The sequence below is a fragment of the Elephas maximus genome, chromosome 25, assembly GCF_024166365.1.
Source record: "Elephas maximus indicus isolate mEleMax1 chromosome 25, mEleMax1 primary haplotype, whole genome shotgun sequence".
Classification (NCBI taxonomy): domain Eukaryota; kingdom Metazoa; phylum Chordata; class Mammalia; order Proboscidea; family Elephantidae; genus Elephas; species Elephas maximus.
In genome coordinates, this window is record NC_064843.1 from 56,791,169 (window position 1) to 56,806,150 (window position 14,982).

Consider the following 14,982-nt stretch of genomic DNA (forward strand, 5'->3'; position numbering starts at 1 on the left):
ACTACTGACATTTTTCACAATTCCTCTTCTATCTGATCAATCAGAGACGGCTTACATGAAATCCTACCTTCAGGAAAAGTAAGAAAGGAGACGAAAATCTATCTTTAAAAACTTTATCTCTGCAACGTTTCCTTTTTTTTTTTACTTTTGAGCTAGTTTCCATCACCTTGAATCATTTTTTCTTGAAAGTTCCCTGGGGGTTAAGTTCCACTCAGAAGGAGATCACAAAGTGATTTACCTGTGCTCCAAGCAGAACTTCGATGCAGAATCACTGTGATGACTCAGACTCTATTAATAAAACCCACTGCTGTCTAGTCGATTCTGACTCATAGTGACTCTATTAGTAAGACCCTGAAAATAAGAATCAGCAGGTGCAACCAGGTAAGAGACCATGGAGGACACTGGGGCTAAGGAAATAAATATCATGAAATCAGGTGTTCCACGGTGGGTTCAGAAACCTAAAACTCTTAAAAGTACCTCCAAGTCTCCAATCTTAATAACCAAAAACCAAACCCTTTGCAGTCGAGTTGATTCCAACTCATACTGACTACAGAAGGCAGAGTAGAAATGCCTCCGTAGGGACCCCAAGGAGTAGCTAGTAGATTCGCGCTGCCAACCTTCTCGTTAGCAGCCGAGCTCTTAATCACTGCACCACCAGGGCTCCCCAACCTCAACAGATAAATATAATAAGGATTAGGTGTGTAATTTACATGTAATTTATTTAATACACAGTGAAACAACTGAAGCTCTTCCTTAGCCTTCTTCCACCTCTCTCTCCTCCCTATCACCCAGCATGAGGAGCCATCAAGATTCCTTTTTCCTCCTCATAGGAGACAAAGTAAGACATCTTAGAGATGCTGAAGCTACGGATTCCTAATTCCTTAGAAGCATTCACGCAGTGAAAGGGACAGACAGCAGTTATTAATACAACACCTATTTTCTGAGTACCCATTTTTCAGTACCCATTTCAGCCAGGCACCGTTTTAGTCCCTGGGGAACCGCCATGAACAAGACAGACAAGGTTAATGGCTTCCATGGAGTTTATATTCAAGGGGGAGAGACAGACAATAGAAGAGCAAGCAAACAAAAATGAATACACATGCAGACACACACACACCCACACCCACAAACTCAGATAGTGATGAATGCTATGAAGCTAGAAAACCAAAACAGCATGATATAGGCACCTCTGAAGAAGTGGCCTTTTGAGCCAGGACCTGATGCTTCTGTGATCCTATTATTCTTGGTTTGCTCATCTATAAAGTATTACATAAAATATTAACCCCTATAAGATTATTGAAAGAGTTAAACTAATAATGATGGCACAGGACTTGGCAGAGTTCCTAATAACTGAATGAATGACAAGAAATAACTGATGACAGAAATTACTTATTAATACCATTACAGTGAAAGCACTTTCTACTTTTCATTAAAAATATCTACATATGCCATTTAAATTTTCTCAAAATGTCTGTGACTAAATCGCTGCTCACAGAAACAGCTATTTCCCTTCCGCTGGGCAGCAACATTGAATAATGAATATGTTTGGAAATGGACAGAGCCAGGCACACAAATGCACAGTCTCGAGCCAGTAAGAGCAAAGAGAAGCTCCCCACTCCTGCTGGAGGCTGGCCTCTCGTGTGCTTGAACTGAATCTAAGGGACAGTGACCACCTTCTCATGAGTAATTTTTCCCTTGACTGGCTCTAGAGCCTGAGCTCAAGAGAAAATACTCCAAACCACAGAAATAAACCAGAGGCTCTCATTCCTCAGGAAGTGGCTGGGTGTTGTAAAACAAACCTGTTCCCAGGATGTAAGTGTAACTATAATTAATAAACTCTCTTTCACAAAGCAATCTTTAGTGAGATGACATCTCAATTCCAAACCAAAAAAAAAAACCAAACCCTCAGCCATCCAGTCGATTCCGACTCACAGCGACCCTACAGGACGGAGTAGAACTGCCCCATAGAGTTTCCAAGGAGCACCTGGTGGAATCGAACTGCCCACCTTTTGGTTAGCAGCCGTAGCACTTAACCACCACGCCACCAGGGTCTCTAGAACCTGCAAAGGCAAAAACACTACTGAAGTAACTTACAAGAATCATCAAGAAACAAGGATATGTAAAATAAATCACCTTTACACCCCAGTGCTAAGTATCGCACAAGGGGACATTCCTAAAGAGTCTCTTTCTGTCAGACACACACACACACACACACACACACAAAATCTCTATAGTTCAAAAAAAAAAAAAAGATGTTTAATACCAAATTATGTTTAGTAGATACTCTAAGTCATCGAAGAACATTTTCACACTTTGTATAAATGCATTATACACATTACCAAAAAACCAAACCAAATCCAGGATGGAACTGACCCAGACTGCCACATCTTTCTCCCCCAGAGCAGCTCACTGGTTCAAACCACCTCTTTCTCCAACCTTCTAACTCCTTAGCTGCTTCTTTTGTTGTCTTTAAAAAAAAAAAAAAAAAAACAAGTAAAACACTTCTCTGCTGAGCCTCGATTTGCAACGCCCAGGTGACAGCTGGGTTCCGAGCTAGGCCATGTGCCCCAAAACTGGAGTAAGACTGAAAAGATTTTATTATAGGAGCAACACTGCATAGGTGAACAGAGACTACATTCTCAGCTTCCTCTCATCTCTCCATTAACTAGAAAGGTAGTCAACGGGGACCACTTCCATTCCACTCACCCCAGGCACACCCCCAGCCTCTTGTAACAAGGGTACCATTTCCCACCCCTCAGCTAAAACAATTCTCTGCAGAGACCAGAGTCGGTAGCCTAAGCCAGCCAGCTTGTCTTGGGCCCTGACCTGCAGCCTCTCACACTGCCACACTCTATGGCTTCTGAGCCTCTAGCCTCCATCGCCCCTGTTGGTCCTGAAATTCCTCTCTTCCTCCTTTCTCCAGTGCCTTCTTTCTCTGAATTGCATTCTTAAGAGTGGCTGTCAGTAACAACGATGATCATAAAAAAGAACAGCAGCTGTGACTGAGTGGAGCCTTTTTATTTGTGCCTGGGAACATGCTCAAAACTATATACTCTCTTCTAACCCCCTCAACAACTTAGAGAGTATTATCTTACAGCAGCGTTCTCAAACGTTATGACCACGGGACTCTTTTAAACTCTTTAAAGTTACAGAAAAGCCTGTCAAAAAGAGATTGATAGCAGATATCTTCCTTTGATTTGGGGGTTTTCTTACACACAAGAGCTAACATTCACCCTAAAGAAATTCCTAACCAAATTAATCCTGCCGGCAGTTTTTTCTTTCACCCAAAGTTGTAAATCCTTTCTTTCCTGTTCCAAGCTGGCTTGCTGAATGTGAAATTTCAAAAGATAGGGCTGGAGGGCCAGAGCCCATCTTGCAACCTGATACCAACTGATCCCAATAAAATCGGGAGGGCAAGGTTCAATCCATCATGTTAAGATTAGCCAATGGTTGATCTTCTATATTTCTCCCTCGTCTTTATAGGCTTCATTGTACCTAGCTTCTTTAACGCATTTGCTTTTTCTGGGGTCCAAATGGCCTCCCTATACGCATACAGAATAACTGCTCAGAAAAAAAGCAGCTGTGGTGGCATGGTGGCTAAAGTGTCCTGCTGCTAACTGAAAGGCTGGTGGCTAAAACCCACCAGTCGATCTAAGGGAGAAAGATGTGGCAGTCTGCTTCTGTAAAGAGTACAGCCTAGGAAACCTTACGGGGCAATTCTACTCTGTCCTATAGGGTCACTTTGACTTGGAATCAACTCAAAAGCAAAGGGTTAATGGGCTCAAAATAAAGCTTTTATGTTCAAATTGCACCGTTTTGATTATTTTTAACAATCCCAAAGAGCTTTTATTAATATAAATTGCATCTGTTTATAGTTGCTATATTACAAATTAAAATCGACAATATTTTAGACACAAGAATGCCCGACACACGGAGCCATGGCAGCATCACAGGTCATGTAATCTCTAGGAAGCACCAAAACACCACCGCACCCTTGGGAGAGTGAGAATGAAAAAGGCAAACACCATCTTAGTATTACTATCTAAAATAGTTTTGACTTTGCAAGCCCATAAAAAAGGTCCCTTTACCACTTTGAAAAATCCCATCAGGTCACTCAGCCTACAGAAGACCGTAACCCAGGCGTACTCGTTAGGCTTCGGAAGAAAGGCCTTGTGATTTACTTCTGAAAATTCAGCCACTGAAAACCCTACGGAGCCCAGTTCTACTCTAACACACTTGGGGTTGTTATGAGTCCAAACTGACTCAGTGGCAACTATTTTTTTTCTTTATTTATTTCCTAAGGCTGCAGTAACAAAGAGCCACAAAGCTGGATGGCTTTTTATTCCCTAATAGTTCTGGAAGCTAGAAGTTCCAAAATCAGGGTGTCTGTCATGTTAATTCCTTTTAAGGGCTCTTAGTGAGAATCTGCTCCATGCCTCTCTCCCAGCTTCTGGTGGTTTCCCTTGGTGTTCCCTGCTTTGTAGATACATCAGTCCAATCTCTGCCTCCATTATCACATGGCACTCTTCCCTGTGTCTTCTCTTCTCATAACAACACAGTCATATCAGATCAGGGCCCACCCTACTCCAGTAAAACTTACGTTAGCTAATTACATCTGCAGAGTTGCTATCTCCAAATGAGGTCACTTTCGCAGGTACCAAGAGCTGGGACTTAAACGTGTCCTTTATGGGAGACACAAATCAACCCGTAACACCAGGTTACTCCGAAATGCTGTTCCGCGTTCTCTTCTTTCTTTGCTATGATCTTTGTTGGGGACAACGTTCGCTTCTACCACAACAACTATCACCTTCAAATGACTGACCCCCACAGAACTCGCTGAGTTGCTACTGCCTGTCTTGCCCACCAGTTCCCCGAACTAATTCAACCCACCACGCCCCTCCACCCCAACCGGCTCCATCTCCAGCATTCCTGACTTTAAAAAAGGTCTTCCGCTTACTAAGGTCCAAACCCCTCAGAGTCACCTTTGGTCCTTCTGCCTCGCTGTCCTGCTAACTGGACTCCAGAACGTCTCTAGCGAGAGCAACGATGAGAATATGAAACAGTGTATACATTATGTTCCAAAACAGAGGAAAAAAACTTTAAGGGTAGCTGTCTCTGGATCACAGAATTACGAACACTGTGTGATTTGATTTCGTAGGTAAACTTTTCTGCATAGCGTGCATTTTTTATAAGCATACATCATTTCCACAATCAGAAATACCATGAAAGCTTCTTCAGGGTTCTATTTCTGAGTTTCATCCCTTGACTACGCCCTTTCCTATTACAACTCCAGCCTAGTCCAGAATCAACACATCACCTGTCATGTTTCAATTCTCTTTACGGTCTTCCCGCACTGGTCTCTGCCCACTCAGACATCTCTGAGCCACAGGGCTCTCGTCACAGAGCAGTGGCAGGAAAGTCAATTGGATAATAGTGCAGAAAAGGCACTTAGCACAGCACTTGGCAAACAGTAAATAAATGTTCAGTGTTGCTGGTGCTAGTACTATTTCCCTACACTGCTATTAGACGACAACGCCCTGTTTTAAAACCATCGGTATCTCCCAGGGTCTAATAATATTAGTCAATACCTTTGAGCTTGGCACTGTTAGCAAGTGTTACTCATTTGATTGTCATTTCAGCCCCATCAGGGTGAGTATCTCCATCTTAAAGATGAAGAAACAGACGCAAAGAGCAGTTAAGTAAGATGCTCGGCAAAAAGCCAGGAAATTGTAGAGCTGGGATTCAAACCCAGTTTCGGTCTTACCATCCAACAGAACTTTCCATGATGACAGACAGGTTCCTTATCTGTGCTGTTAAATATGTAGCTATGGAGAATTTGAAATGTGATCAGTGTGGCTGAGTAACTGAAGTTTTAATTTTAATTCAAACAGCTACATGTGGACAACGGCTCCCATATGGGCCAGCTCAGGGCTCCGGAGAATAAAAACTCAAACTTCCCGATTTAACAAACGAAAAGCCTCACAATACTGTGCCAACCTGCCTCTCAACTAATTCTTAAAGTCTAAATCCCTGGTAAGCTATACACATTCCTACTTCGTAGCCATCCCCACCCCTTCTCTCACCTGAGTCTTGTGTATAATGAAAGGGCTTTAGGAACTTAAGAGTAAGACACATTTGGGTTCAAATTTGGATTTTGCGGTGTCCTGCTTATGTGACCCTGGGCAGGTTGTTTCAGCCTGAGCCTTTATTCCCGATCTATAGAATATGGGGACAATTCTACTTCAAAGTGCAGTTTGTGAGCCCTTAGTGATATTCTCCAAAATGACCGCTAGTAATACCTCTTTAGGGTTCAATTCACACTCCACCCCCTCTAAGAGGATCAAGGAGATTTTTCCCCCAGCCTAGAAAATCCCCTAGAGGCTCCATCTCAACCAGTTATTTTTATGCAGTATGTGTCCGCACCTTCTCTGCTACTAAACCAGCGGTCCCTTGAGGCCAAAGGCTTTTGTCATCAGTGAGCCCCACGGCAGCAAGTCACCATAGAAAGTGTTCTGGAGGGGACTGGAGCCTGTTCAGCCCAGCATTATTATCTGAGGGGTAGGAGTTTACCTTCAGGAAAATGGGGATTAAAAGACCTATCAGTCTGCTGCTGGGAGGAGAAAACGAAGCTGCCTGGGTGAAGAAATGACTCCATAGTACCTGGAATATGGCCGAGTCTCAACAAATGCCTCTCATCTTTAATAAGAAACACCTGTTGTCATCATCACAGATCTAAGAGGCTAACAATGAGCTGTTTTCGCTTTGACACTACCTCGCTCTTGAAATGGGTAGACTTCAGTACACCCTAATAATACCAATCCCAGTCAGAATACCACTAGTATTTTTTTTTCTTATTTTTCTCTTTGAACTTGATAGAAATGACACTGAATTCCACCTGACAAACTCATCAGGAAGAGAGGCTAAGAACTGCCAGAAAATGAAAGCAGTGGAGTAGACTTGCCTTATCAGATAAGACGGCACATTATAAAGCTATCACCTGGTGCCTCCCCTTGTTTTTAAATAAAGTTACAATAATTAAATCGTAAAAATAACTTCCAATCTTTATGGAGCCACAGGGGCGGGGCACTTTCTCCACACGCATCATGTCACCTGAGCCTCACAAAAGTGCTTTTCAAACCGCCCACTGCAAGTCCATAGCGGGTCTGAAGGTAAATTCAGTGGGTTAGGAATAGTATTTAATAGAACAGAAAATACAACGGTGAGCTGCATGTACTTAATGAATTTTTTACATTATTCACTGAGCTGAAATTTAAAGTGTTTCTTACAGTGACTTATAGTAAAAAATATTTGAAAAAACCTCTTGCCTTATAACAACCTTATAAGGTATGTTTAATCATTAAGTCCGTTTTATAAAAGCAGAAACTGAGGTTTAAACCAATTAAGTCTCTTGCTCATATTTACCCAGCTGATAACCGACAGCTGGGATTTGAACCCAGGCAGTTGCCTTCAGACTCTGGTCCTCTTTAGACTGGCAGATCAATGAGACAGAATGGAAGAATTATCTAGTATTCTAGCCAGTTAGAAAAATCTATATGAAAAAACAAGCATGTTAAACCAATGCCAACAGACACATTAGTACATAAATTGTTATTTTACTGTCACTTTGGAGGAAAAAAAAATTAGATTCTGTAAAATTGTAAAAAATGAAACGAATAAGAAAGAAACTACTGGGCATAACAACAATGGAAGAAATCACAAAGAACAAGGTGTACAGATAGAATACATAAATGTTAAATTTTGCCCATAAAAAGTATGAACCAAATTATATTTCTGAGAACTTTTTACTCATTTTAAAAAACATAGCTGTGACTGCCTTAAATTATCTATGTTTCTCAATCCGTAAACGGCATAATAATAAGACTCTATCTCCTAAGACTGCTGCAAAGATTAAATAAGATTCCTTACCAGGTCATCATGGCAGAGTCAGCATATGGCAAACTCTCAATAAAGGTAGCTGCTATTACAGCTTAAGCACGAGGACTACTAGCCACCCAGGATGGCTGTCTGAACTCACCAGAGGAGCCCTGGAAGACAGGCCTGGAGATCTGCTTCCTAAATGTCACAGCCTTGAAAACCCTATGGAGCAGTTCTACTGCGCACACGTGGAGGAGTCGCCGTGAGTAGGAATCCGTCTGACCACAACTACCAACAACACAATCATGATGCAACAAAGTCACTCTTCTATGTCTGAAACTACTACTTCTGCCACAGAAGCAAAAGCCACAAGGTAGTAATAAAAAACTAATAAGCTCATCACATCTTGCCCTGAATGTAGCACTGGGTGTTCCTTACCAGAACGACCGGTTACCATTACCGTAAGGACTCCTGGCTCAGAAAAGCAGCCAAAGTCAATATCCCACCACCTTGTACCCCATCATCTCTGAGCCTGGCTGCAGCACCCATCCTCACTTCTCAGCTACACCAGGCTTTTCTCTCATGTTGGTTGCTCCCCCTTTCCCCAAATCTGCGCTCCTCTAAAAATTAATATTAAAATATTATGTCAACAACTTCCTTCAATCCTCCCCTGCCACCAAATGAAACATCTTTCTCCAGTGCCAACGACTTTTGAATCATTTTTTTAAATGACATACACGAGTTTTAAATTATTTTAAAACTATGCAGGAGCAAACAAAAATTCGAACAGTAAAAAGGAAAAACGAAAAGCCATTTTCCCCTAGGAGGTTCTTCGTCAGTTCCTCTCGAGAGGTACCACTGTTAAATTTCTTACGAATCATTCTGTACAGATATAATCGTGTGTGTGTATACATTTTTTTAAAGCACAAAATTCTAATACACTACATGTACATATGTGTGGATGTCTTGCTTTTCTCACTTAATACCCTATCTTGGAAGTCTTTTAAGATCAATACATTATAAGTGCTGCACGGCATCCCACCAAAAAATAGGCCATAATTTATATGACAAATCCTCCATCTTGGTACATTTAGGTCATTCAATTTTTTTTTTTTTTTTTACAAAAAGTGAAGCAACAAACATTCTTACACATACAACTTGGTAGGTAAGAATATAATCCATATTATAAGCTCCTAAAATTGAAATTCCCAGACCCAGTAATTTATAAATTTATAAGTTTCTAATCCTGACATCTACTACCAAATTTCCCAATAGGAAAGTCTCAAAGGTTCTAACCCTTTATCCTCCCAGTATACCCGTTGCTGATTCCGACTCATAGTGACCCAACAGAGCAGAGTAGAACTGCCCCATAGAGTTTCCAAGGAGCACCTGGTGGGTATGAACTGCCAACCTTTTGGTTAGCAGCTGTAGCTCTTAACCACTATGCCACCACGGTGTCCAATATAAGAGTGTCTATTTCACTACTCCTTCATCAGTACTTGATGTTCAGTTAACATTTACCAACCTCACTAATAAAAATGGCTTCTTATTGCTACTATAATTTGCATTTCTTTCTTTATGAGTTAGATTGAGTAATCTGTATATTTCTTTCCTCTTCACTGGCAACTTCTGTAATACTGAATCTCTCTGGAAGGTCACTTGTCTCCAAGACGAAAGCCCCTCTCTTACTTTCATCAGGGCACCATTTCAACAATATTTAGCACCAACGACCACCAAGTCCTTCAGGAGACACTTGTCCCTTCCCTGAAACTGTACAAAAGATTTCCAAACGTCAATACTCGAATCACCTGAGACTTAAGTCCATGTTTCCAACAGTCCACTGAACAACTCTAATAGAGAGGGCTGTCCTTCTGGTACCTCATAAAATGACCAGGGTCAACATGCAAACAGTGCTCTCTTAAGCTGGACATTGTGCGTGCACGTGACAGCTATTACAACTCATGTAACTCTACGTGTCTATAAGAGAACTCCCCAACTTTATCCATCCCCCTTCCCCAAACCTGTTCCACTCCTTGAGCATTAAACCTCAGTTAATGGCTCTACACTCTTACTCCTCCTCCTCCTTCCCATCCAATGAGCTGCCAAGTCCTGTAAATTCTGCCAGTGAACTGTCTCAGTGTATCTGTTCCACCTTCCCATTTCCACTTCTGGCCCAGAATGAGGCTTCCTTACCTGTTTCACCAAGCTGGTGCCACCAGAGTTCCCTGCTGAGAACACAAATATCATCATGTCAATCTACCTCCTCAAAGCACATGACTTCCAGACATGTTTCCTGCCATCCTTCCATATATGTGGGCTGCAGGCCTACAGAGGCAAGGACTGCACTCCAGCACCACTCACAGCGAGCCCTGTATTTTATGAGTCATGTCAGCATGTAGTCCTTCCCTGACCAGACAGTGGATTCCTACAAGACATGCACCAGACTTCATTCACTTTGTCCTGGAGACAGCACCCAGCACAACATTGTACACTTTGTAAGTACTTGATAGATGCTTTCTAAAGTTAATCAATATAATCTTCTAGCATGTGTTCATATTATTCCAAAGAAGGAAAGGAATCTCTATATACATGTAGATCCATAACATTTAAAAAAATGACTTTGGGGCCTAGCTGAGTGTACATATATACTCTCTTAGAGTTTACAAAAAAATCAAAACCCCCTCCCTGAACAGCTTTAGAAATAACTTGAAAATCGCAAAAGCACTGATTTCTAAAAGCACTGGTTTCCAAAGATTACAAGCCAGAACGATGACTCCCTACTTACCAATATGGATTGACAGAACAGCCACAACAATGGGCTGAAACATATCAAAAAAAAATCATGAAGATAATGCCGGGTCAAGCAACATTTCTTTGTTACATATAAGGTCACAAGGACTCTGAGCTAACAACTTGCCAACAAAAAAACAGATTCAGATGACTCAAATAAGGTGTCTAGTTCTGGCGATCTCTTGATTTTCATCTCCTGATGCCCCAATCAGCTGTCAGAACCACCAAATACTGACGTCCACAAAGTGACCTGGCCTAGATGGAAAGACCACACGGTAAGCCCAAAGTCCAGCAACTCAATCAAACAAACGCCCTTGCCTGAGCTGCAGTTATCAACTCAGAAGACACATCCCAATTAGGTCTACTTCATTCTTCAAACGTAAGCCAATTTTAAAAAGTAACTTTTCCAAAGCATCTCTTTAAACCAATTATAAAGGGATCACTGAGAAGAAAGCACGCATTGTTTTTCAGTGACTACGGGCTTAAATCATTCTGAAAAGCATTACTTTGTTGAAATACATAACAAGATTAAGTTCTAAATGTGTTTACAACTCTTCTGTTCTCTTAATGTCAGCATATTTCAAGCACGTGTGCTAAAGTGACTTTCTTTTTTCCCCAGGAATCAAAAGTTTGTGGAAGTTTTCCCATCCATCCTTTCACCTTAAGTGAAGAACTGCGAAGTTGCTGATTAGAAGTTAGGATCCATATCAGGACCCTACCTCCAAATCGTCTCTCCTGAGATGAAAAGGTAGCATAGTTAATAAAGAACTTCTTAGACAGCTTGCGGTGCCCCCACGGCCACTCCCACACTCCTCTCTGGAAGGATTTTCCTTCTGCAGGGAGTGGTCCCTTGATGCTTTATGAAGGGATACAAGCAAACTTCCCCTAGTTAAGGCATGGAACGAGTCTGTAGGAATTTTCTGCATAGCCTTGGGAACTCTACCCTGAGTCCCCTCCAGGGCGGCGTGAAAAGGGCAGCAAAGCACGAAGTCCTCCAGGGCCCCCGAGGCCACAGCCCGGGCGCAGTGGGCCGGGGTCCCGCCTGTGACACGTACGTCCAGCCTGGTCTTGGAGCGGGGCCGGCGACCCCTCAGGGTGAGGCTGCGGCGACGGGACGGCGCGAGCGGCCCCACTCACCTGCGGTTCATGGGCCGGACCCTGACGGCCACCTTGACCGATGCCATTTCTCATGCCGGCCTGGCCCACGCGGGCCCCCGGCGCCCCGCGGCCACCAGCGACGCCCACAGCCCCGCCGCGGCTCCCGCCCACGTCCCTGCGCTCTCACTCCCCCAGTTCGCTTCCGGCCCCGGCGTCCCGCGGCGGCCCCACTAGCCGGGCCACTGAGCATGCCCAGGCGGCTCCTGCCCGCGTGATCCGCGCGCCCGGATTCGGCGGCGGCCGCAGGCGCGGGGGCGGGACCGGGGCGCCTGGCGCGGCCTCCCCAGGTCGGCGAGCCGGCCGCGGCCGAGCTGCCTGCAGGTGAGCGAGCTGGACTGCGGTGACTTCAGGAAAGCTAGAGCCTTTCCGTGTCCCCGGACAACCCGAAGGTATGGAGGAGCAGGGGATGGCAACAATTTGGGACCAGACCTCGGATCACAGTCCCAGGGCTGGAATAACCCTCAAAAACCAAACTCGTGGCCGCGGAGTCCATTCCGACTCTTAGCAACTCTATAGGACGGAGTAGAGCGGCGCCATAGGGTTTCCGAGGCTGTAAATCTTTACAGAAGCAGACTGCCACATCTTTCTCCCTGGGAGTGGCTGGTGGATTTGAACCGCTGACCTTCCAGTTAGCAGCAGAGCCCTTAACCACTGCGCCACCAGAGCTCCTTCAAATTACGCCAGACAGAGCTCTTCAGCCCTTAACAAGAACCTGGCTTTACCCCACCATGGGTTAGTTCACCCATTTTACAGACGAAGAAACTGAGGTGCAGAAATGATCACAGTTGGTTAGCGAACTAGAGCTTTCTCTGCTACTCCAAGACAGGCTAAGCGTGTGTTTGGACCTCATCAATTCAGGGGCACTGAGAAATGAAATAAAGTGGGTAAATGCGGCCGATTTCTGAAATCGCTCAATTGAGATCTTAATTGGACTTTTTTTGCACTTGTGTTACAGTTCAGTAGTGTTAGTTTTTCTTCAGAAGGGGTGTGGACAATAGTTACCTCTTTAAGGCTTAGGGCCTCTTTTTGTTAGCCCCCGCCCTTTCTCCGTAGAACTTAAGTTCATCTATTCCTTCAGTCATTCATGTAGGCACACATTGATCCCTGCATTAGTTCACACACACCTAGGAGCCACTTCTGAGCCACAGGGTTACCTGCAGGTCACATTAACCAAAGTTCAGCTCTGCCTTCCTCTTCCTGCCCCTTTCAGGGCCACTAGGCACAAACATCACCACTGCCACACCTAGTCCCAACCCCTGCAGCTGACAGGAGGGGACAGCCAAGCCCAATATGTGCACTGCCCCACCCAAGAGCATTAAGTGAGATTGCTAGGTCAATCTGGGCCCAGGTCAATCTGGGCCCAGGTCAACCTGGGCGGTTGCCCACACCACCCTGTCTGCTCTGGTATTTCAACATCTGCAGGGCACCTAGCAATCAGCAGCCATATTCGAACAAAGGGTGCAGGAGCAGGCAGGAGGGGCTGCTCCTACAGAGAGCCCAGCTTTGCTGAGGACCACAAGGAACTACGTAGGGCCCCTGAGTCTGAGCCCCAGCTCCAATACTAACTGGCTTTAGGAGTTCTCCAGTCTGCATTTATTGGGCGCCCTGGTGGCATAGTGGGTAAGGGCTCAGCTGATAACAGAAAGGTCGGCAGTTCCAATCCACCAGGTGCTCCTTGGAAATCCTATGGGGGCAGTTCTACTCTGTCCTACAGGGTCACTGTGAGTCGACGGCAATGGGTCTGAAGCCTTGCATCACTTGCAGATCTGGAACAAGTCCATGGAGTTGGTAATGCATGAAGGGAAAGGATGTCTGCAAACACGTGACCTACTCAGACCAGGAATCATATTTCATCTTCTTCCCTAAAACGTCACAGCTAGCCCATTTGGAGCACTGGTGGTTCAGTGGTTAAGAGTTTGGTTGCTAATCAAAAGGTCAGCAGTTCGAATCCACCAGCCACTCTTTGGAAACCCTATGGAATAGTTCTCCTTTGCCCTATAGGGTCGCTATGAGTGGAAATCGACTCAATGGCAACGGGTTTGGTTTTGGGTTTCTGTGCTCCCCAAGCCCTGAAAACCCTGGGTTTTCCCACTTCCAGGCTCAGAGCTGAGTGCAGATCCCACCACTGGGCGGCGGGAAAATTCGGAGCACCGAATTCAGGAGCTGGCAGGCGGATCCGGCATGCGCAGTAACCGCAGGCAGGTTTGAGGTCCTGCGAGGGAGCCGGCAAGGCGCCCTGGCCACCTGGGCTGGAACGGGGGGGCCTGCCTTCTATGCAAGCTTGGGGAGTGGGGCAGACACAAGCAGCGTGCACCGCCCTTCAGGCAGGCGGAGCTGGGTGGGACTGGAAGCCCCCCAGCCCTGGGTGGTGGCCGTAGGTACTGCAGATCCTGGCCAGGAGGCCAGGAGCACAGCAGGCAGAACACCTTGGGGGTTCACACCCCAGCAAGGCCAACGCAATTCTTCAAGACAACAGTATTAAACTTTTTGGGGAGCAGATCTAACATCCTTGTTAAAGCAGTTTTCTCTTTGGAGGCTCTTTGGTTGGTTTCATAGGTGTTTTTATCCATTCATTTGTTCCTAAATTTATTTTTTAGCACATAGCAAGGACGCATACTTAGGAGCCCTGGTGGCTGATTAAGGGCTGGTTGCTTAACCAAAAGGTTGGCAGTTTGAACCTATCCAGCGGATCCTCAGGAGGAAGACCTGGTGATATCTTCCATAAAGTTTCCAAAACTGAAAAAGAACCCGTTGCAGATTCAACTCATAGCGACCCTATAGGACAAAGTAGAGCTCCCCAGAGGGTTTCCAAGAAGCAGCTGGTGGATTCGAACTGATGACTTTTTGGTTAGCAGCTGAGCTCTTAAGCACTTCGCCACCACGGCTCCTTGCCATAAAGATGACAGCCTAGAAAACCCTGGAGGGCAGTTCTACTCAGTCACATGGGGTCACTGAGCGGAAATCAAGGGCACCCAGTAGCAGTAATACATGGTTGGGGGGTGGGGGACGCAGCAGTGCTTTGCAAACTTTATACTGTGTTATGAATCATCTGAACATCTTGTTAAACTGCAGGTTCTGAGGCAGGTGGTGTGGGGTGAAGCCTGAGATACTGCATTTCCAACAAGCTCCGGGAGTGTGAAGGCTACTGGTCCACAAACC

At 44.9% G+C, this 14,982-nt stretch overlaps 1 protein-coding gene across 2 annotated transcripts in view; it reads right to left on the bottom strand.

Moving 5' to 3' along the window:
- Window positions 1–12,008, bottom strand: part of KIF16B (kinesin family member 16B) — a 397,632-nt gene extending 385,624 nt beyond the window's left edge. For both annotated transcript variants that reach the window (XM_049870024.1, XM_049870023.1), the window contains exon 1: window positions 11,803–12,008. In XM_049870024.1, the coding sequence (XP_049725981.1) occupies window positions 11,803–11,849 (47 nt within the window). In that variant the 5' untranslated portion in view covers window positions 11,850–12,008. The remainder of the gene's footprint in view (window positions 1–11,802) is intronic.
- Window positions 12,009–14,982: the final 2,974 nt, after the last annotated feature.